General features: G+C 45.1%; 1 protein-coding gene across 2 annotated transcripts in view; it reads left to right on the forward strand.

Annotated features, from left to right (window-relative positions):
- Positions 1-23510, forward strand: part of ANAPC1 (anaphase promoting complex subunit 1) — a 614893-nt gene that overhangs the window by 12470 nt on the left and 578913 nt on the right. For both annotated transcript variants that reach the window (XM_069234703.1, XM_069234704.1), the window contains exons 2-3: positions 17112-17273; positions 23052-23103. In XM_069234703.1, coding sequence (XP_069090804.1) covers positions 17112-17273; positions 23052-23103 — 214 coding nt within the window. The remainder of the gene's footprint in view (positions 1-17111; positions 17274-23051; positions 23104-23510) is intronic.

A 23510-nucleotide genomic window follows, 5' to 3' on the forward strand; every position in this document is an offset into this window, starting at 1 on the left:
ATTGTTAAAATATATATATATATATATATATATATATATATATATATATATATATATATATATATATATATATATATATTTTTTTTTTTTGTTTAAAATTTTTTATTTTAAATTATTCTTCATCTGATATTTCCACAGGGTTTCTTGGTCATAATGGATAAATGAGAATTTAATGAGAGGTGGGAGAGTGGAAAAATGAAAGTAATTGAAATATAGAAGTGAAGAAAGCTAGACCAAATAAAATGTAATTTTCTGAACTAACAATATCATTGGTGTGTTTTTATTTTTGTGGCTACCTCTAAGGGAAACCGTGCTACAAAATGCACCAGTTAGCCCCCATTTTCTCATATTTCATTTTGACAGATGAAAGCCCAAAAGCTTGAAACCAAGGCCCTAGACCAGGAAGAGAAATTAGTGTTGATTTAACTGGATCTTTCTGCTGCGTTTGACACAGTGTCACATGTGCTTCTTTTACAACGCAATAGATTTCTTGGGGTTGGTGGCCTAGCCCTTGACTGGATCAGATATTTCCTGGAGCATATAAGACTATCTCTGTTGGTAGTTTAGTAAGACTGTTTGTGACCTCTGTCCATTTTTTGTTTTTTTTGTTTTGAAAGTTACAAGTTTTTTTTTTTTTTTTTTTTTTTTTGGGTGTGTTTACTTCAAAATAAAATTAAGATGTGCTTCCATTCAATGGCATGTATCTGTATACAACGAAGGAACACTCCGGGAGGATTGTAAATAGTGACACATTGTTCAGTTTTACAAATGTGTGCACATTTTTATATTGGAACCACTGTCATTGAAAGCTGAACTTAAAGTCACTGTATTTGCTTAGAGTGCTCAACCTGACAATAAAAGATTTGTGTTAATCACAAATACCGTTTTGACCATCTTATACATGTTGATTCAGATCTTGTCTTTGTGGCAGATGCTCCTCTTTCCAGCTACCATACCTGAGTACTTTGCATGGGTAGAGATTAAACCTACTTGTCGTGTGGACAAATAAATAAGCTGAATGTGTCCTTGACCCCAAACAATATATCCTGAGCGTCATAAAGGGTTTTCCACCAAGCTGAGATGTGTGTGCGCTGCATTATCGGTCTGCAGCATGTGGATCTGTCTTTTGACTATTAATCGGTAGTTGTATCTTAAAGAACTACCATTGTTTGTGTAGTGTTCCCAGTTCCAGCAGCAGTTGCCTTAGTTAGTTTCCTGAACGGCTACTCTGTATGCTTGCCTTTTGAGCATTCTTCTTCATAGATAGTAATTAGGATCTTTGTCATTGACTTTCAGAAGAGATTATAGTACACCTGATCTCCGCTTTCTGAACTGGGTCCTTGAACACTTCCACCAGTGTTGCATTCCCTACCTGCTGTGTCCCCAGCCGAAGTCAACATAATCTTTGTCAGAAAAATAAAATACTCCATATCGGCACCCTTTCCAGTCCCCCTAAAAAAGTAATCAGCATGGGAGTCCAACCTATGCACATGAGATAAAGAGTCTTGTTCCCTGTTGTGCATTTGTCTTCACATGTCCACTATATCACTGTCTGGAACTACAGCCCCTATCATGCTGTAACCATTTTGTTTTAAATGATTTTTTTTATTAGTTTTTCAACCATGGTGTGGTAGTATCTCTTGTTACAGATGTACCCTGTGGCAATGCATATATTGTCAGTACATATCAACATTACATCTATTTGAATCATGCAGACAACATTCAGAATAAATGTCAAATCCTTATCACCATCCCCTTCCACTCTCAGCATTGTGATGCCCCTAATTCCTAATGGCATCAGGAACCTCTGATGCTCCCCTCGACCTCTGCAGTGACCATATTACATAGAAGCATGGTTCCAAGCTTATTCCCCATGCAACCCCCCCTATATCTTAGAATGTTTCCAAGGGGCAACCTTGTGCCTTGTAGATGTGGCACTCCAAACCCATACAGTAGTCCATGCTCCTAGCCCACTCCTCAACTGACGGTGCAACGACATCCTTCTATGCTTTTGCAGTATCTCTTTGCTGCCACGAGGCCCAACCATAAGAGTGCTTTTTGATAACACGTGCCGTCCCCAAATCATTTGTGACATGCAACAGCACTAGCACTAGCTCTCTGTATATTTCATCCTAACACTTCCTTCAATTCCCCCCAGAACCCCCTCCCAAAAATGGGAGAGAGCTGAACAGTGGCAAAACGTGTGAGACAAGTTCCCAGGTGAAGCCCTGCACCGCAAGCACTCATCATTAGAAATCAGTTCTATATGATAAAGTTGGGCCTTAGTATAAAATATTAGGTGAAGTATTTTAAGTTATGTATGTCTGAATTGTGACGCTGTGACTGCCTCCCTGGGTGCCTCCCGTGCCTCTCTCCAGTCCTCATCCTCAAATTCTTCAAGCTCTGTCTCCCAAGCCTTACGTGCCACAATCATTGGGCCTGGCATGTTTCGCAGAAGCATCTTTTATGTCTGTGACAGTTTATGTTCGCTAACGTTTGTCAGAAGAAGTTTAGCCTCTAATAGAGATAATTTTGGAATCTCTGTATTCTCCCTGAGCACCTGGTTCAGCACACGTTGGAGTTGCAGTTACCAGAAGAATTGCGTGCAATGTAGATCATACTCCTCCTGCATCTCCTGGAATGATTTCAATATTCCAGTTTGTACAACATCATCTAAGGTCTATGCCAATGCTGTCCCATGCTGCAAAGCCCTTCATGGCTGTCACACTTGGGAGGTAAGTGCCTTTCCTGAGCAGGGTCTCCAGCATCCACTTTCCCACCCAAACAAGAGAGGACTTTTTTGGCTGTTAACCAAACCTCCAGGACCACCCGAGTAGCCACTGGTCAATATTCCTGCATGTCCTCCCCCCCCTCCCTTCCCCCATACAACAGACGCCGCAGGCCTTGCTGTCCCATGGCCCTCACTTCAAGGGTGTAAACCGGATCTGCAACCACCCCGAACCACTAATCGTTGATAATGAAAAGATGGGCTGCCCAGTAGGATAGGCGAATATCTGGTGTAGCTATGCCACCCTCAAATGTCAGCCAGCAGCATTTTTCCAGGGAGATGCGTGGCACCCTCCTGCCCCCCTCCAAGCAGCACCCATAGATGCACATTTACTGTCATGAGGAAGGATTTGGTGATTGGGAAGGGGTGATTCTGCAGTTGGTAGAGTAGCCACAGCAGAGCAACCATCTTTAAGATGACCTACTATCCTAACAGGGACAGCGGAAGAGTTGTCTAGAACCTAACATCTCTCGCTAACTGCTTCAATTGTGGTGTCAGATTCCTGTCAAATGAATCTTGTGCATTCCCCTTAACAGTCACCCCAAAGTATAGTCTACTGCGCACGCTTTTAGGGTAAATGGTGTATTACTTACTATCTGCGTGCTGAGAATTGTATAATGTAAAGTTTCTGAGAGAGTGACCGGGGGACCTCGACATCGGAAATGCTGCAGTGGTGAGGGGCCTGTGGACAGGGGTCTGTGAATAGCGGGAATCCAAGGGGAATCGGGAAGATCAGAAGTCCGGAGCACTTGGCACCTGGACCTGAGTAAGGAGCAGGGAAGTGAACCCGTCCACTTTACTGTGGTGAGCGGAGAGGGCACACGGTGAGTGACCAAGCGCGCCTGACACCACTCCTGACATCTGTGCCAAAACTGGACCCCTTGGCTTAAAACTATGGTCCTGACCAACCAATTTACTCAACTACTTTATTCAAGGCTGACTGCCTACCAAGACAAGCCGAGACCAAAGAGAGCAGGGAGGCCAAGGGTGGACAGGGAAGGGCGAAGTGCGGTGGCTGTAGGCAACCGCTGCCAAGAGTGTTCCCCAGAGCCTCGCAGTTGTGGCCCGGCTAGTGCTGGGTGCGGCCTGCAAGGCTTTGGCGAGCCTTGCTCCAACCCTTCACCCTCCTGAGTGCTTAGCATGTTTCTGCCCAGATCCCACTCAGGCTCTGCTTTTTCCACTTGCTCTGTCACCGACTTGCTATTACTGAGACCTTAATTCAACCACAATTACATCTTTGTCCCTCTTTATCCACTCCTGTTTATCCCTTCCCACTTTTGTGATAGAGATGCAGACACAGATGTCTGCAACACAGCCTGCAATGCAATTCAACGCAGCCAACACTGCCTTCCTGCCTTCATTGTCCTCCAATGCTTTCTCATTCATGGACACCCGTCCTCAAATTCAGATCCAACACAAGCGGCGTTTAAACCATGCAAGGCCAAGGAGAAACGCATAAGAAAGCGCTCAGCCCTATTAAACAGATCAAACCCACACCCGCCAGCCTTGAAATTATCGTACTTACTGTCTTTCCGCCGCCAATTTATACTAGTGGCAAGGTGTCTCATGACCAGACGGGCCTTTGACGCAGGACCATTGAGAACATCACTGAAAAATCTCCAGAAAAATCCACTGACAGCAATGGCGGGAGGCTCATGCCCAGTTCTGTTTCCGCCCTGAAAGCCCAGACCCCTGCGGCCAACCAACACCCAGAGGCTGCACCAGGACAATGACCTCACCAAAGCGACACTCTTTAGTCCAGCGCAAATCTCTGACTTACTAACAGATAGACACCCAAACAGGAACAGCGCTAAAGCTATAAAAATAAAACAGAGCTGGCCAGCACAAAGAACAGTTCTGGACTTCTTTAAGAATGCACTGAAAGCACTCTCAGGTCAGGCTCCCCCTGGGGTTACTCCAAGCGCCAAGAACACTGCTAGGCAACACTCAGCAAAGCCCTTGGATCAGGCATAGAAATGCTCAGTCCAGCCGAGGGCCGACACAATTATAGAAATATCATCAAATAGTATTATAGACAACATAATAACAGCAGACTCAAATCATACAAACTATGATGAATGGATTCAACACGGTATTAGAAATATCATCACGACCAGTCTTCTAAACCCCTCGGCTCCCCGTGGGCTTCATACAAGCGGGATCTCAGGGACCCTGCAGCAGCAAACCCCACAGCACCCAGTCCACTGACTAGAAGCCCATCATCAGAGAGAGCTTGCACTCACCTCAGTGGAACCAACAGGGCCGCTGGCTCTCATGAAAGACCCATATGTCACCCCGGAAGGCAGACATGGGGTTAGCAGTGAAGGAAAGTAAAGTGACTCTGTAGAAATCCAGCACTGCTCGTCCTACAGTCTTAGCCAGATGGACTTACCAAGCACCCAGAAAAGGGTATCCTCACTGGTACTCCAAATGGATGAAGACCAGAGCGATTTACTGGCATCGATTAATACAACCTTGACTGCCACAATAAAAGATCTCACTTGGCAGTCGTGCAAACTAGAGATGCAATTGGACCTCATGCATACGCAAGCCAAATCCATCAATACGCACGAGGTGAAGTTCAGTCCTGGAATAAAGGGGGCATGGCATTGGCACTAAAGCACCCAGCATTATTACATCTGCATGCGCTGGCACGCCAATAGTAGACAAATTATCCACCTTGCCAGAAGGTGATTTCAGAATGTAAAATAGCCCTGCAAAACTCAGGCTTTGCTAGGCCATCAGTGTCTGACCTAATGCGAACTGAATTAGTGAATCAGACTCCTTCCGCCTCAGCCGGACAACTTGCCCAACTCCTCAAACACTAGAGCGAATGTGCAAACACGGCTTCATACTACTCCACAACAATCTTCCTCTCCGCTCCAGCAGGAGTTGAAGAGAGATACAGCTGCTCCCACTGAACCTGCAAATAACAGAGACTTACACCGGTCAAAGGTGCTATCAAAGAGAGCCAAAAAGAGATTAAAGGAAAAAAATAAAGCAGCAAAGGAAAAACTGTAGGCTCAGCAAAGCATGGAACAAATCGGGGGGGGTGGGGTCCCCCTAAAGAAACCAGCACATAACCATCTTTAAGTGCAGGAATATGGACAAAAAACAGGAAAATCAGAAATCCCTGCAATTGTCCGCCAATCAATCTACGTGGAGCTTTCTTAGCAACCAGCCACCGGCCCAAGCTTGCGCACATAATAACAACAGCACATGTGTGAAGCCCGGTGAGCCGCCTGGCCACCTGACCTCAATAAAAGCTACACTGGATGCCAAATTTGTCACCTCTGCTCACTCTGCTGCACCAGTTCCAGCCAGCGCTGACTTCCTGCCCCACAAACTCGAAGCCCAAAGGCTAGCCGACCCAGTACCCACCATGTTACGACCTGAGGATACAGCTGAATTTAAATTGAGAAAATTAAAAGCTACTGAGGTAAATAACCTGGAAGGAACGAATGTTCCAAAAAACAACACAACCCCTGCTAAGCTAGTCCTCACATCACAATACCGCTCAGAAGGCAGCCATAATGTTTTGAATCACTCAAACGTGCTACGGTTCTTGAAGGTATTATCAGAGGCGACTAGTATAACATCTGATGACATCTTGAGAGTAGCTTTCAAGGTGCTACTCGAACACAGTAAATACTGTGAATCGACTATATTGACCTTTAAGCTTCTCGGCACTGGCCGATCGGATATTGACAAACAAGCGAACCCTCGAAGAATGGGGTATAATGACAGATGATTGGCCGGCCTAAATATTCCATCCCCTCAAAAAAATGAAGTGAAATCTCACATCAAAAATCCAGCATTTATAGTATTTTAAAAGAGGTGGACTATCGCAAGCCAGCGGGGTCAAACAATAATTTTTCCATATCTTGTACTTACCTGACTTCAACAAATTGTATTAGAAAGGTGTCCCTCGACCCTGGAAACAAAAACAGCACAATTTGAAGGCCAGCTACTTCCTACAGTAATACTTATCAATACTCCTAGCAAGGACAACCAGGCGCGGACGACGGAACGTCAGTTTTCTCCTGGAATGTGGCGGGCCTGATGAGACTTTTGAAACCTGATGCAGCTCAACAGCTCTTGAGGAATGCTAACATATTATGTCTTCAAGAAACATGGCTAACTTCCTCCTGGTAATTCCTGGATGTCCTGAAACACAACAACTCGTGACAAAAAGAAATGTCTGTGCGCGGCCTTCCAGTGGCCTTTCGATATATCTAAAAGTCTAGATTTTAAAGCCTGGCAGGTTCTTACCCAAGATCCAATTCTGCAAGCAATAAGGCTGAAAAGGCCCCACGCTCAAATCTCTAATAAATAACCTCTACTTTAACTCTTTCGGCCAAATTAGGGCAGAAAGTATGTCAGCCGAAACCGTGGATGTAGTGCTCTGTGATCATGCTGGCTACAATACCATTATCTGCGGGGACCTCAAATCCTTAGGAACCGGTGCAGGCACTCACCAGCCGGTATGCCCAGCAGCCCAACAACTTCAAAATTTGTTCAGCAAACATGGCCTTTTTTCTATCCAGCATATTCTAGAAATAAGCTCCCCTGCACAGACGTTTCCAAAAACCTTTCAAGGTAAGAGCACCCTGGACTACATTTTTGCCTCAAAGGAAGTCATTAAATGTCTGGTAACCTTTTGAAATTTTACAAACGAATATCAAAAGTCAATAGGAACCTCTCGGGGGATGAAGACCAACAGACAATAAGGCAAATAAAATGGGGACAGATTGCATCCAAGATATGTAACTCCTGGAAAACTTCTAACGGCTCCACTTTGTTGATAATGACACTCAAAGCCCTTCGGACCAATTGGCCAGAAAACACCAAGGACCTTCTACAATGAGCAGGATCCTCCAACGCCCCACAACAGAGCCACGGAAAGGGCCTTCCTCACCCTCCCATAATGGAAAGCAAGTGGAGACTTGGCTGGCTATACGGTCAAAATAGGAACCCTTCAACAAAAACTGAGCTAGCCTTACAGCTACGGGCTCATGTTAAGCAGCACAAGCAGCTGATCTGGTCCTCAAAACGCAAACCGGCAGAAAGGGAGTCTGTCCACATTTACTCACTGCTAAGGAAATATAATCACAGCACCCAATGGAGATTCATTAAAAACAAGATGGGCCGTGGAGACTTAGGAACTAATGTGATAAATGAAGACTCCTGGATAAAACGTAAAAAAAACTGTATGTACCCGACTCATTCCCCTTCGAACGACTGAGGAATGAACCCGGCACACATGATGATATTTACCCGGATCCGGGATTTGCCCCTTCTCTGGGCGAAATCTCCACCATCCTACTTAGAATGAGGGTGTTTGGGGATCTCTGCCCCAATGGTATTCCAGCACAAGTTTTCATGAAAGATCTGGAGCTTTAGTCACCAATTCTTTTTGTCCCCTATCGTTCCTGCCTAGAGTCTCAGGAAGTACCACCCAGCTGGAGGGGTTCTACATTACACAAAATCTACAAGAAAAGGAGATAGGCAAGATCGAGATAATTACCAACTGACTGCCCTATTGGATATAGAAACAAAGGCCTTCGCCTCAGTTCTCCTAAAAGAATTATAAAGCTGGGTGGAAGCCTCAGGGAATAGTCCCTGTTTGCCAAACTTCTTTCAGGGCGAATTCTGTGACCACACACAACATCGAGGCCCTCTCCTTCTTAATACATCAGGCTGCCGCTAAGTCACCTCCACTATTTGCCTGCTTTGTAGATTATTCTGCAGCCTTCGATTAGGTGGACAGGAATCTGCTATGGCAAAAGCTCCAAAGCTGGAGAATCCCCAGCAACCTATTAAGGACAATAATTTTACACCCGGGTAACGGTCAAGCTGTCAAGCTCTGTCGTCAGCAAGGAGAGCCCCACCACCAAAAGGTTAAATCAAGGATGTGTGCTAGTACCCCTTCTATTTAACCTTTATACAGCAGTTATGTCCCAGGCGCTAAGACATGCAAATCTGATTCCACCAAAAACTGGGAACCTTAAATTAACCCTCCTACAATATGCAGATGACATTGTGTTACTGGATCATTCAAGAATTGGGCTACAAAAAGCATTAACTGCCATGCATGGTTATAACCTGGCAAACAAAATGAAGGCGAATGCTTCCAAGACTAAAGTAACCATCTTTGGAGGGCCACTTAAATATCAGCATTCCCGTTGGAAAATAGGTTTGTGATAGGACGCCGGGGGCCGGGCTGAGAAAGAAGGGCCCCGGGGGCACTGCGCAAAGGCCAGAGTCTGTGGAGGAAAGGGCGGGCGGGTTTCAAACACCCCATGCCGGGAAGACGAGGGAAGCATCGGAACAAGAAAGAAGGACGGTAACGTGAGACGAGATGGAAGCAACGAACAGGAGACAAAAGCACAGCCAGGAGACGGAGGAACGCGGGGACAAGCAGAAGAGGCGCTTCCAGGAGACGCAGAGACGCTGGGTCGAAGGAGAGAGCTTCATCTTGGCCACAGTGAGACGCAGCAGCCCGAAGAGACGATGGAGGGAGAGGACGCGCTGGGGCCGGCCATGTGGCCAGAGCAGGTACAGGGTGTGTACTGGGGAATGGGGTGGAAGGGTGGAGAAACCCACTTACCAAGCCTGACTGCATAGGATAAATAACTCTGAAAAGGGGGAAAAGAACACAGTAAAAGACACACAATCCGTAAGAACCAAAACCAAAGAAGACACGTGGTGAAAAGGGCAGCACTTTACTAACCCCAGAAAGGAACAAAAAGAGGTTTAACAGATACGGACAGTATTGAGGCATGAGATTTTGGAAAAGAGAGATCTAACAGATGAGGACAGTATTGAGGCATGAGATTTTGGAAAAGAGAAGATTCGATTATTGTGAGAGAGAAAATAAAAAAAGCTGCACTAACAACACTGGGAGAGAAACAGGGGAAATAAGGAGAATAAAAAGACAGAAAAAGAAAAGAAAGAAAACAAGAGAATAGGGGTGTCAGTTACCAACCAACATGCCTTCTAAAGCCCGGCTTCTTCTTTCACTCCCTTCCGGTTTCGTCATTGGTGGAATTCCGAGATGAGTACCTGAAGGAAAGAAGACCCAGTAAGGAAGAACCTGAAGAAATAAGACAAAAACCACAAATCAACAAAGACAATACCTGAGAAAAGAGAGACAAACTGAGACATAATCTAGAAAAAAAGCATGGAAGAAATAAAATAAAAGACCACATACAACAGCCTGTTATGCCTTCTGTTATCCATTAATACCTGTCAAAGGGTTCATTTACTATATGCAGCACAGACACGCACAGCTATCTGGGCGTGAGGCTATCGGTGAAGGGAAAGCCCAAAGTTCATCTACACCATCTGAAAGTAAAGGCAGAATTCAAAATAACCAGATTATGCCAGCTAAATAATCTCATATGTCCTTCTCCAAGGCTAATTGTCCAAGTACTCAGAACCTCTCTTCTTCCAGCCCTAAACTATGGCTACGAAGCCTATCTAGGTCAATTCACCTGGCGGATAAGCTCCAAGTCAAATCTTATAAAAGAGTGTTTAAGTTACTGCAGTATATAAAGGGCCATCTGGTAAGGCTAGAATTTGGCCTAGAAGGCCAGAACTGGGCCCACATGGGCATCTTCCTGAAATTCTGCCATAGGATAATCATGGCCCCACCTAACGCTCTGAAATCAGCTCTCCGCCCTATTTTTAAGCAAGAATGAATCCCTGGTCACAGTACTTAATTACAGCATAAACTGCCCATCGACTAGATCAAGCAGAACTAATTAAATTGGCACAGTCCCATATTTCTATCAAGTCTGTGATGAAAAGACAGATAAAAACATTTTCCCAGGCAACTGACCTGAAAAAACTGAGCAACACCCCTGTGCAAGAAGCAGTGGCGGGATCTTACACGAACGGTTCACAGTGCTTGGCACCTAAGCCATACTTGGCCAGCATAAGGCTGTTTGGCCTGAAGATAAAGGAACTGAACCCAAAATGGCACTCACTTTCCAAAATAACAAATTGCAGGCTCTGCGGATATAAAACGGAGACATTTACTATGCTGCTGTCCGGCATTAATGAATGCACACCACACTTTATTAAGGCCACTCCTCCTTCACCACGGCACAAGATCCTGCAATGAGGCCAGTTTGCCCTTAAGGAGACAGCTGATCTGGACAAATTCTGGAAGTTTGTTTTTCAGCTGCAAAGAAAGTATCTTCAGTCCTGAAGCCCATGGCATATTAACCAAGCATGAGGTTATGGGATAGATCACTGTATTGCGTGGTTAACCCGGAGCCCGAGTACATACCGAACACTTCTAGCATTTGTAGCGCCCTAGGACTGGTCGAGGCTGGACCCCTAAAGTACAGAAGCATGTCGTCCGCATACAGGGAGATCCTGTCACTCACTTCATCCACACACCCTATACCTCGCCCCCCCCCCCCCCTCCCCCCATTGAAAGCTCTGAAACAAAGCATCAATTCGAAACCAGTTTCCCAGCAGGTCAATTACAACCGTGAAAAGCATCAGGTACAAGGGACACCCCTAACATGCTCCCATTGTCACCGGAAACCGCTTGGAGGCTACTCCCCCACACACATATCCTGGCCCTAAGTTCCATAAAAGATACTAATGTAGCTGATGAATTTAGGGCATCACCCTATCCAACCAAGTGGGGCGAACCGGTATGCCTAGTCTAACAAGTCAAAGGCCTTTTGGATATTGACTGACATAAGGGCTCTGTGCTCTTCCACTGATTCGCTAAGAGGTATTGCATTATGCACTTGTCTCAGGTTATGCCAGGTAGCTTGTTGTGGTATAAACCTGGACTGATCCGGATCTACCAAGTGTTTAATGACCGTCACCGGGCGATTAGCCAGTACCTTGGCCCACTCCTTCACTTCAGTATTTAATAGGGAGATAGGCTGGAAATCCTTGCACCGCCCTAATGTCTGGGGATAGTATACCCTTCTCTAGTGCTTCCTGGGACATATCCAGCATTGGTTGACCAGCCTGAGGCCACAACAGGCGCAAATATTCAGGTGGAAATCCATTTGGTCCAGGGACCCTACCTGACTGTAGTCGAGCCTAAGTAACCTGCAGTTCGTCACCGGTAACATCTGCTTCTAAGGATTCCATATAGTCTGGGGAACAAATTGATGTAAGTCCGCTAACAAACTCGATGAGGCCGCATGGTATAAGTTCTGATAGTAGGCAGCAAAGTTCCCTGCCATATATTCGCTACCCACCACCTGCAACCAATCCTGTAGTTGGAAATATGCCACAGGGGCCGCACTGTCCTGGGGGTGCAACGCCAATGCTTCGTCCTGCTAGCCTTGTCCCCTCCCCCCCCCCCCATTGGTAGATTGTACTGCGCGTGGCTTTCCAAGCTGCTCACACTTCTTGCATTGGTTCCAATGAGTTGTGCAATTAATCCTCCCGATTGGAGGTAGCAAATTGGTCCTCCAGGTCAAAGATAAGTTCGTCCATATCCTGGATCCTCTGCCTACCCCTCTCTTTATGCCCTTTGGCATAACGAAAAATGTGGCCTCTTAATTTCTCCTTTTGGGCCTCCCAGAGTACCCGTGGTGAGGGCACCAAGACCAGATTGTCCGTAACAAATTGTGTGCTCTGTTGTTGGCACATGTCCCTAGAATCATCCTCTTGGATGTACCATCTGTCCACTTTCCATTCAACTCTTGAAGCATACACGTAGCACAGATCTAGACAGGCCCTGTAAAGTTCCAGTGATTGCTACTTAGCGCCCCAATCTGTCTTGCCACACCTTGGAGACCACCAGTAGGGTGTGCTTCCGAATCAGAAAGGCAGTGCTCCTGGAACCTCTATAAAAGCCTATGTGATAGTCCTGGGAGTACCCCCTGCGGGCCAGGAAGGGGCAGTTGTTACCCAGTAAGTGGGTTTCCTGCTGGAGGATAATATCTGCTTCTGTTCTCCTTGCCAGCTTTAGTACTGCCCCCCTCTTAATCTTCTCCAGTAACCCATTCACATTCCATGACAAAACCTTTAGGGTGGCCAATCGAGTGGAAGCTGGACTGTCATTCCCAGAAAGGATTGGATCTACCATAAGAATACTTGTCTTAACATTGCGCCCGCCACCTTTGTAGGTATGTACTTTGTCTATTCTAAACTTTCACACCTAAACAAAAGGAAAAAAAGACCCCCCCCAACTAATCTCCCCAACATTCCATTCCCCTCCTTCACCCCCTTCTCACTTCGCTAACTAGAAGTACCTTTCATAATGTGTCTAGGGACTCAGCCCACAGGGATAACTTGTGACAAATATCACCCCCTACACCTGACCCTCCCTCACCAACTAAACATAACCCCAACATGATTGGGAACTTGGCTATTGACGCAATTGCTTCTGAACCATCCCCACACGTGCAGGTAAACAGTAGCAAATACCCCCCATTGCATTCAGTCTCCCTGCCATGCGGCTAGCAGCAGCCCCTGCTCCATGACGTCCTGTCGGGGTACCGGGCCGAAAAGCGAGGTCCCCACATCTTTATTCTGTCCAGAGAGTTCAGGCCCTTAGGAATGCGCTTGTTTCCTCCTTTTCCTGGGCCTTTGGCACAGCGCCATCCGCCATTCCCTCTGCCTACCATTGTTCGTGGCCCCTTCCTCCGAGGGTTGAAGAAAATTTCTGGACAGGTGCTCTTCGATCCAGTTCCATACCGCCTCTGGTGTGTCAAAAAATCACGATTTCCCTTCAAAAAGAACTTGTAGGTGGGCCGGAAACAGGAGCATTTATGTAAGGCCCATGGTCCTTAATTTGGTCTTGGCCTCCAAAAACAAGCAACACTGCTGTCGAACTTTCGCATATAGTCTGGTAAGACCATCACAGGTGTGGATTGGAATAACAAGGGTTTTGTTCATCGTGCCACTCTGAGGATCGCATCTGTCAGGGTAGATAAGCACTCTTACAATGAATGGCCTTGGTGGGGCCCTCACCGGTGACTTTGCCATTGAGGCCCTATGTGTGCCTTACACTGTGAAATATGCCGAGATGTCCTCCGTCGGAACCCAGTTCGCCAACCAGTCCCACATAAACTTAGTAGGGGTGCCCCACTCTGCTCCCTTGGGGATGCCCACCTCTTTCAGATTGTTACCTCTGGACCTCCCTTCCACGTTCTCTGCCAGCCCTGGCCTCAAGTTGACTCACCAGTTGTAGTAGTTTCACCAAGCACTCTTCATGCCATTTGACTATGTCCTCTGTTTCAGAAACTCTGCCTTACTGTGACTATGCGTGGTGTTGTGGAGGTCTTGGTGGATCAATGCCACATCCACCGTGAGCTCTCCCATCTTGCCCTCTATAGTGACCTTGAGGTCTTTAATAGCCTGTTCGATGTCTGGGCGATCTCTTCCACTGCGGGTCCATCCCACCCCTAGTTGCACCACCTCGTCCGATGGAGCATTGTGCTTGGCATATTTGTCGATCTTCTGCTGCTCAGCTGTGGACGAGGATTTGTCCCTCACCGTGTTGCGGTTGTTTTCAATGCCCAGCGTTGTGCCAAGGAAAACACCAAACTTCAGAATTCTGGCTCCGACACCAAGACGGTAAATGCATCCACTGACCAGTAGCCTCACATCGGCCTCCCAGACTGTCAGAACCCACTCAAGAGCAGCCCCCGCCCCACTACTCACCGCCCCTCACGTCATTTAGGGGCCCCTGTTGTTCCTCGCCGGGTTCCCGTTCCAGTCTTTTAGGTCTCTTCTGGGGTCCGTGCCCCTGTAGTGGTGTTTGTCAGAGCGAGGGGTGAATAGGGACGAAAGAAGAGAGGGTTGAAATGACCCCAAGAAGATCACTCACTTGGCACCATACTTATTGCTGCTATGCCCCTTTTGGATACCATCATCACTGCAGCCAGTTATGTGGGTGAGAGGGGCAATTCATAGGCCGAGATTACCCCACTTACACGTTGCACAATATGAAGACTACCCAGGTTCACCGCCTCATGGACACTCGGGAAAGCACTCTGTATTGCCTCTCCACACGGTACCTGCTGAGTGGTGGACACTCACTCTTCTTGCCGGTTTTACCTGCCACAGACCCGGGATGCCACATGTCTATGGGGGCAGTTCCCATGCCGAGAGCACCGCTCTTTCAAGTTGCAGCAATGTAGAGTCTGCCCAGATTCACAGCCTCGTGTGCACTCTGGTTAGCACACTGTCATGCCCCTTCACGCACCACTCACGGACTTTGGGACGCTCACTTTACTTTTAGGTTTCACTCGCCTCAGGCCTGGGTCACCACTTGCTCTTCTCCCCCTTTTGTGTTAATGATGGTCTCCATACCTCCTAACCATCGAGAAGCAGCAGCGGGTATTCAACCGGAGCTGCAACTGCCAACGGGAGAGGCATCGCCTGGCTCCAGGGTGCAGGCAGTCTCCAGAACTTCTCGCTCTCTCTCTCTCCCTGTCTCTCGGTAGCAGTCACAGCCGCCAGCTGCCACATGGGTCCATGCACCCGGCGGCCGATTCAGGCTTTGTGTGGGGCACATACAAGGATTGAGCCACCTAAGTCCTCAATCTGGGTGGCACTGGTCGGATGGCCTGCACAGGTGCAAAGCTCTAGTAAAAAGTGTCCACCATGTTAAGAGACATAGCCGTGGCCCCATCCCCGGAACTATTTAAAGTAGTGCCAGAGACTTGGTTGCACTCACCCCCATGATTAAGGAACAAGTCTCTACTTCTCACACTGTTTTTAAAGAATGAGCAAGATTTCTTACAATGTAAGGAAGTGAAACATTAGAACGGCTTACTATTAAACTTTTAACAATGTTTATCCAGAATATATAAACTAAGAAAAATAGTTCATGGGATGGAGAGGAAGTTCATACCAATGACTTGAGACTGAGACCCTATGGGTCCCTAATCCTCTTCATTGCTGAAGGCTATAAGGAAGGCACATATAGCCTCTTTACAGGTTATCTGTCAGCTTGCTGTTGCATCGGATGATAGCAGTGGCTGTTTCTTTGCTGAACATAAGTTCTGTTGTTCATAAAAGTATGCCTCTCTGAGCCATCTATGAAACTCAGTTGATCTCTTTTGCTTAGTCAGCTGAGATAAAAGCGGGGATGAGGATATTGATGTAAAGGAACTTTATAATACCATCATAAAGTTACAATATTTTTACTATTCTCACTCCTGGCAAATGTAATTGCTGCTATCCTGTTAATTTTATAATAGTTAATATTCATATTGTGTGCAGTAAGATAGGATTTTAATACATCTTGACAAAATATTAATGGTTTTCGGGTGTTCTTGAGTGTGCTCCTTCATAATAAAAGAAGGTTTGGATTCCATTAAAATCTGAAATTTCACAGGACTGAACATGACGTAGAATGCATATCACTCACATAAAGCTCAGTGGATTGCAATCCACAAGGTTTTATGTCTTAGGTTGCTGTATTGAATAAGTATTTAGTGCCAGAAGGTCTATGAAACCTATTTCCACCTGGAAAGAAATTCAGAAAATGTATCACACCAGGAAGTTTTTGTCTGAGTCTAAAATGATCTCTCTTTCGCAAATATGTCGTATAGAAAATATTACATCAGAGGCCAGGGATTCAAAATCTGCCCTAATTATGTGCCTTTTTAAAAATGTAACTTTGCAGAGGCCCTTGGGGGTACTAAATGCCATTTTGCACGTTATTTAAAGTTCTTTTGTAGTCCATTAATATATTTAGTGTTAGTTACATTAGTTGTTAAATGGACATGGTAGATGGGTATAATATAGGGAGAGACTTAACTGCAGAAAAAGGGTCGTTATGATAACTGTCCTTGGTTTTTAGTGGTTAGTCATCATGAGAACGTTGTCCATTTCTCAAGATCATAGCTTCAGAAGTGTAGACAGAATTGTAGATTTCTCAAAGATTAGTTACCAAAATGGTGCATGGTGCAATCTGGATCTCCTATAAGAGGTCCTGGAAATGTATTATATGTACTATGGAGACAAATCGGGTACGGTAATGGTGGGTACAAACCCACTGTAAGCAGCAGGTGCATTTTTAGTAGAAGAGGGTTCCTACGGTTGGAAGACCTGTTATGAGATTGCAGGGAGGTAAGGCTCAGGAGTAACATTAGAAAATGTTTTGTTCACACAAGAAGCAGTGAGAGCATCCAGGTGAAGTGCTGGAGACAAAAACAGTAAAATACTTAAAGACTCTGGATAGAAATTGGGAAATAATAATAACGCTTGAGACCATGTGGATTATGAGACCGGATGGAACCCAGTTATCCTTATCTGGGGCCAAATGTTTTGTTTTTAGGTACTTAATTTCTTAAAAGTAATGTTTGCTTGTTATCATGTACAGGAGAGCTGGATATTGAGGAAAGGTGTTGGTGTCCCTGGAGAAGAAGTGGAATATGATGAAGAGCTCTATATCACCGGGAATATGGTGATCTGGAGTAAAGGAAGTAGAAGCGATGCTGCTGCAGTTCATAAAGCTTTCACAGTGGATAGCCCAGTTTTACAGGTATTTGTTATTTGTGTGATTCTTTTTCTGAAACACATTGACAAATTGGGGTTAACTACAACAGTCATTTTTAGTAGAAAAAGTGGATTTGCTGAGTTCACTAGCATTTCTCTATGTATTTCAAAAATGCCAAAGCTCTGTGTGTGCCCTATGGTTATCTCTTAACGGACAGTGGTAAAAACCCTACTCCCATGGTTGCTGAATGCTTCTCGGTTCTCCCTAAAGCACTACTTTGTTTCCACCTACCTCTATTAAAAAAAAAAAGTACACCATGACCCCCATACTTGGTTAAGCAACAACTGCTACGCCTGTTTAAACAGATCTTTGTAATTTACAATTTTAAATGTCTTACCCTCCAAAAAGCTGTTTCACTTGTCTATCAAATTTGTTGTCTTGGTCAGATCTTCCTTCACAGGGGCCCAAGCCAGAGAACAATGTGCATGCAGCCGTCTCTGCAGTCACCAAAATGATGTGTGCCAGGCACATATTATGTTATTCCAAGGTAACAACAGGTTTTCATGCAGAAACAATTTGGGGCCACACTAGTAAAATTCCTCTATCAATGTTGGTTGTGTTATTGTACATAATGTTTCAGCAAGGGAAGTAATTCCTGCACCCTAAAACCCAAGAGCTTTTTGTAGTTAAGAATAGTTAAGGCAAACGCTTTGTGTGGTTTTCATCTTCTTTTCTCCTATTTTTTTTAAAGATTGACCATATTCATAATCGGTATTGCTATTCCTCTCATTTCTCATTTTGACTGCATTCTTTTTGTCTCCTTTTCTCACGTCAATCTTCTGCTCATCCTTTACTCTGTTGCTGCTGGTCAGTGTGTTCCTTTACCACCCCCTCTTTCCTCTTCTGCTTTGCTATTCTTCCCCCTTCCCCTATATCTTTCTCTGCACATAACCTTCTGTACTTCTCATGCTCTTCCCATGTCTTTCCTTAAAAAACATATTTTCCGTTCTCTTTGGGACTTCTGCTCATGACCCCTCTTCTGGTTGACTTCTGACTAGCACCTGCCACATGGCTCTCCGTAAGCTGTGGCCTGGTCACAGAATTAGAGGAGTGGCAACCTTGGGCTTTGGGACCTTCGCTTGCACATCCTACTTTGTGCTAATGTCCAGAAAAAGACTCTTAGAAGAAATCAGTCACTTCTAGCATAGCTTGTATTCAAATCTCTCATTAATCACACATTTTACAGAACTGGCATTTTAGTAAATTAAGTGGTAACATTTTGAAATATACTAAATCAAGTGGTCCATCAAACCCAAATTATGTCACATTCATCAAATAATAGTAATACAATTTGCTTTGCCTACCTAATTGCATTTTTTTTGTGTTGATATAATGTTGCAGTATTCAAGAATAAGATGGCATTGAGTAAGTTGCATTGAAATGTCAAGTAAACAACCTGCAAAAAAATAAACAATAGTAGGTTAACTGTGGATCGCATAACTGAATGCAAGCTGTAAGTTGATCTCCTCACAAAATCCTTTGAGGTGAGAAGAGGAGAGCCTAATGTGTAAACAGTACTTAGAGTAAGACCAACTCCCCCAAATTGCTCTATAATGAACTATTTCATAGCCCAGCTAGTCTTCTCTTCATTTTCAAGTGTAGACATTTCATAACACTGGAAACATAGTTAAAAAATATACTTATTGTAGCAGAAGTTGATTTCAAACTAGTGCATTAGACCTTTGTATTCCCCTCTTATTTTCCATCCACTCACATATAGGGCCTCATAATGTGCTTGGCGGATGACGGAGGCCACCCGCCAAACACATTGAGCTGGAAAACAGCCACTCTGGTTTTCTGCCTGCAGGTCGTTGTTTACGCCTGCCGGCTCAGTGGGACACACACGACAACATTGACTCCGGCTCGTAATCGAGCGGACGGCAGTGTTGCAGTGTGGTCCTACTTTTCACTGCCCATAGTTTGGGCTGTGAAAAGCACGACAGGGCTGTCCATTGGGGGCCCCTACACAGCCCATGCCAAGTGCATCGGCAGTGAGGGCCCCCCTAGGGCCTCCGATACCCCCTTTTCGGCAGCTTTTTCATGGCGATGAGACTGCCATGCAAAGGCTAGCAGAAAGGAGACTGGTAATCTCGGTAGCAGTGCTGCTTGCAGCGCTGCTCTGGTGGATTGAGATCGCCAGCACAGCCAGGCCGTTGGCTGGTGGCAACCTGGCGGTGCCGGCGGTCCGACCCTGGCTCCTCCACAGTTGTGATGTGGCAGTCAGACTGCCACATGAGCTGTGGTTCGACCACCGCCGCGGCTCTGGCGGTCTTTGGACCACCAGGGTCGAAATGAGGCCCTAAGTCTTCAACCTGTTATTTCTGCATTGTTAATATGCATCAGGACTCCAAATGATGTTCTACAAAATACAGGTGATAAACCAATAAAACTAGGTTTGGTTCACTGTCTTCAGTCAAGTAAGCGTGGTCTGACAAAGGCAATTGTTTCTTTTGTTGATCACTGCACATAAGCATTGTAAAGGTGTTCAGTGCTATATACTTGGTTCCTGAATCAAAATGAAAAGCACACTGCGCCTGGCTTTCATGTGGGTGACAACCATGTTTCAGTGCCTTGTTAGTACTGATTGTTGCTGTCTATGATTCATAAGTCCATCTGAAGCAAGCAATGTGTGCATGTGCTCAGCATTGGAGGCTTTCTGCATGTGTTCTCAATTGTCTCTTCCTTCGGACAGACAGGTGTGGTGCAATGAACACCCTGCTCCTGGAAGATGTATTGCATATAGGTGTACCACAGTGAAAACGCTGCACCTTGAAGATTGAAATGTAACTGACAAGTACTTAAAATTGTCCCATTTTTGATCTGGTAAACAACAAATTCTGTTTGCTAATGCTAACTTGCTTGTGCAAAAGTGGAAGCTTCAAAGGACCTGCCTCCATACTCAATGGTTACCCTGTCTAGGCCAGTGCGTTGTAGAGGAAAGTTCAGGTAAGACCAGCATTTCATAGCTGTTGGGCTCAAAACAATGAACTCCTCACGTCCCAGACACTAGTATCTACAGTTGATATGCCGGCATTTCTAATGCAAAATTAAAATCTCGTCATTAATCGAAAGGAAAACATTTTGCCTTGTTGAATGGCAGTTTTGGCAGACCGCAAGTGATGCAGTGGAAGTAGTGTAACATAAAACCAGCCAGACCTGTGGTCAAGAGGTAGAAATGGCTGCTAGATGGCTGTACATGGTGTAGTTTGCAAAGGTAGCACATGGGCATACTAGTGTTTAAAAAAAAAAAAAAAAAAACTTCACTCCTGCAAGGCCTACCTCTCCTTTAGATGAACATTGTGGTTACCTCGAAGCAGCCTTTAAGTGTAATTTCCAATTTGGAAAAGATGGAAATGTGGAGTTTGGTGTCTTTGGACTCAAAGTTTAAAATCACAACTTATGATGAAGTCTGATTTTGAATTGTAAGTCTGAAAATGCCACTTTTGGAAAGTTGGTATATTCCTGCTTCAACCATTCTGTGCCTCTGCCTGTCTCTGAATACACTTCTGGAGTGACTGACAGCTAGGCTTCAAGCATTCCTGCTCGACAGTCACACACAAAGCGAGCTGGGGTGTGGCGTTTACTTTCTGATGGCCCATCAATCGGCTGATGTGCCTTCCTGGCTAAATGGGAGGGAGGAACTGACACACCTAAATAGGGCTCTGCCTGCCTCCAAACAAAGAGCTGCATAACCTCCTGTAGAGTGTCTGTAGCTAGGAAAGGAAGGGCAGGGACCTTGTGCATTTCAAAGACCTCTCTTTGAAGTCTCCCCCACTTCAAAGGCTCAACTGGGTATAAGTACTGGACCCTAAACCCCACCAGTCAGTTCACTTTTGGGACTTTGGGTCCTCAGGAGGCTCTGCTAAGAAGAGGAGCGGTACAGCCAGGAGGTACTGCCACTTTGCTAACTCCTTTGATGTGTTGGCCTGCTTCCTCTTGGCTGGGCTCTGAGAGGGACTAGATTTGCTCTCTATGACCTCTTGCAACCTGAGTAACTCCTAGTTGGCTTGCCCCCTGTTCAGAAAGTCTTAAGGCAGTCAAATACTTCATTTGCGCAAATGACTGCTGCAAGACTCTGCCTGATTTTGTTCTCCACCAATCTGGGATTCTTCGCAGAGTGACTGCAGTTGTTTTTCTGTTATCTACCTGCACCAGTGCTGTGCACTGACCAAGAACTGCAGTGTCTGCCTTCTAGATCGAAGGCCATCACAGTGGCCTACTTCACCGAAGCTACATCACCCAAAGGCAGTCCAGCGTGGCTCAATGCACACCACACTCAACCAGGAAAAAAAGGGCTGGCTGAGAAAGACCGCAGTGTCTGCCTTCTGTGACTCTGACAGCACTGCCTGACTTCAGCGTGGCTCATCGCCACATCGTATCCAGCAGAGAGAGGCTACAGAATCATGGGGCACGAACCCGATCCAACGGAATCGCTGCAGCACTAGAGAAGGTACTGTGTACTCTGGGACTTGCAAGGTCCCTGTTGCCTACCTCCACTCTCGCGGGCGACCAGCATGGAGCGATTAGATCAGTCTTCCGTACCCTGGTCTGACACTGTCTTTTGTTAACTTTTGAAGCACTGCTTTTGCAATGACACCAGGAGAAAGCCTAGGATCCAATCCCCGACTGGGATTGCTATCATTCCCCAGGGCGATTGTTAAGAACCTAGTAAAAGCACAAGTGCTTTTGCAGCACTGTAACTACATACACTTTAAGTGTTCATAATGTGAGAAATATTGATTGGATTATTGTTGGTTTGGTCTTATTTTACTCAGATAAATAGTCTATTTTTCTAAACTGGAGTGGAGTCTTTTCGTGATATTTTTCACTGTGTTACTCTAATTAAGTGTTGCACAAATACTTTACACATTGCCTCTTAAGTGAAGCCTGGCAGCTCTGTACTATGCTACCAGAGGGTGAGCACAGGTTATTTTATGTTGTGCATCTGATTTACCCTGACTACGATTGTGGCCCCTACTTGGACATGGTGCATACCTCTACAACTGAAGATCCAGTTTCTAATAATAATGAAACCCGACCTGCCGATAGTTCTGTACGGATGAACACTTTTGTCCTAGATTGCCTGACTTTGGGTGGATGGTGTACACAAAAAACAGTTTGTTGAAAATATATTGTTGAAAAAGAGTGGCGTCTAAAACCTGTTGCAACAGTGAAGCGGGAGGTGGTGGAGGGTAACCATTTAACATCACACCAAGGAACCCACATTGGTGTAAATTAAAGGTTGTATGTCTTACTAACTATCTTAAAAATGTAATACAGTTTGTGTAAAAAGCAATAGCTTGCAATATGTAGTACTTGAAAATAAAAGTACTTTATTAGTTTGGAATTTGTAGTGCACACAAAAGCAGATGTTCATTTTCAACAGGGACATGGAACTGGAACTGGAACTGGATTCTATCTGCACCCTTTCAGCAACAAAAGTTTGTGGTGGTTTCACCCTCTTTTTGGAAAATAAGGTTTTGAAATAGATATGCAAATGAAGAGTTTGCTCACCTAGAGGCTAGCCACCGGTCAGTAGATCTTCCCTATTAGACACCCATGTCTAATATTCTAACTGAAATGTATGACAAGGTTAGCAGGAGAACGTATACCAGTAGTCAGCAAAACACCATTTTAGTAACTGGTAGCATTTTTAAACTTAACTGGCCAATGCAGATTCATCATTATGTATAAAGTGTATTGTATAAACCTAAACATGTATTGCTGTTGCCAATAACATTGTTTTTTTTTCTTTTTCTGTAGGCGTTGTGGTGTGATTTTGCTGACCCAGAGAATAAACCAGAGCACAACAATGGTAAGTGTCTTTTTTTGTGTTTTAGTAAAAACAGTTATTTTTTTTAAACTCCAAACTAATTGTTTAGACTCCTGCCTCGAAGGCCAGATGTAAAAGCAGTTGTCTCTTTTTTGTGTTGTTATTATATGCATCACATCAATGATAGTTATTTCTATAGCTTGCACCACGCCAAAAGGTAGCTTAGCGCTGGCCAGCGTCAAAGACAAACATATAGTCAACAAGTTACGGTAGAATTGGGTGGGTTGTGGCAGTTAATGAATTGATCATTACAATTGCTGATTCTGACAAATATATATGCCTGGTGTTATAATATGTCTTTAGAACTTTGTCCATCAGGGATGATATCAGATACCCATATTTCTCAATTTGGTTTTCCACATGTGACTCTTTGCTTAAAATTAAGTGTA

This window comes from Pleurodeles waltl, chromosome 5 (genome assembly GCF_031143425.1).
Source record: "Pleurodeles waltl isolate 20211129_DDA chromosome 5, aPleWal1.hap1.20221129, whole genome shotgun sequence".
Classification (NCBI taxonomy): domain Eukaryota; kingdom Metazoa; phylum Chordata; class Amphibia; order Caudata; family Salamandridae; genus Pleurodeles; species Pleurodeles waltl.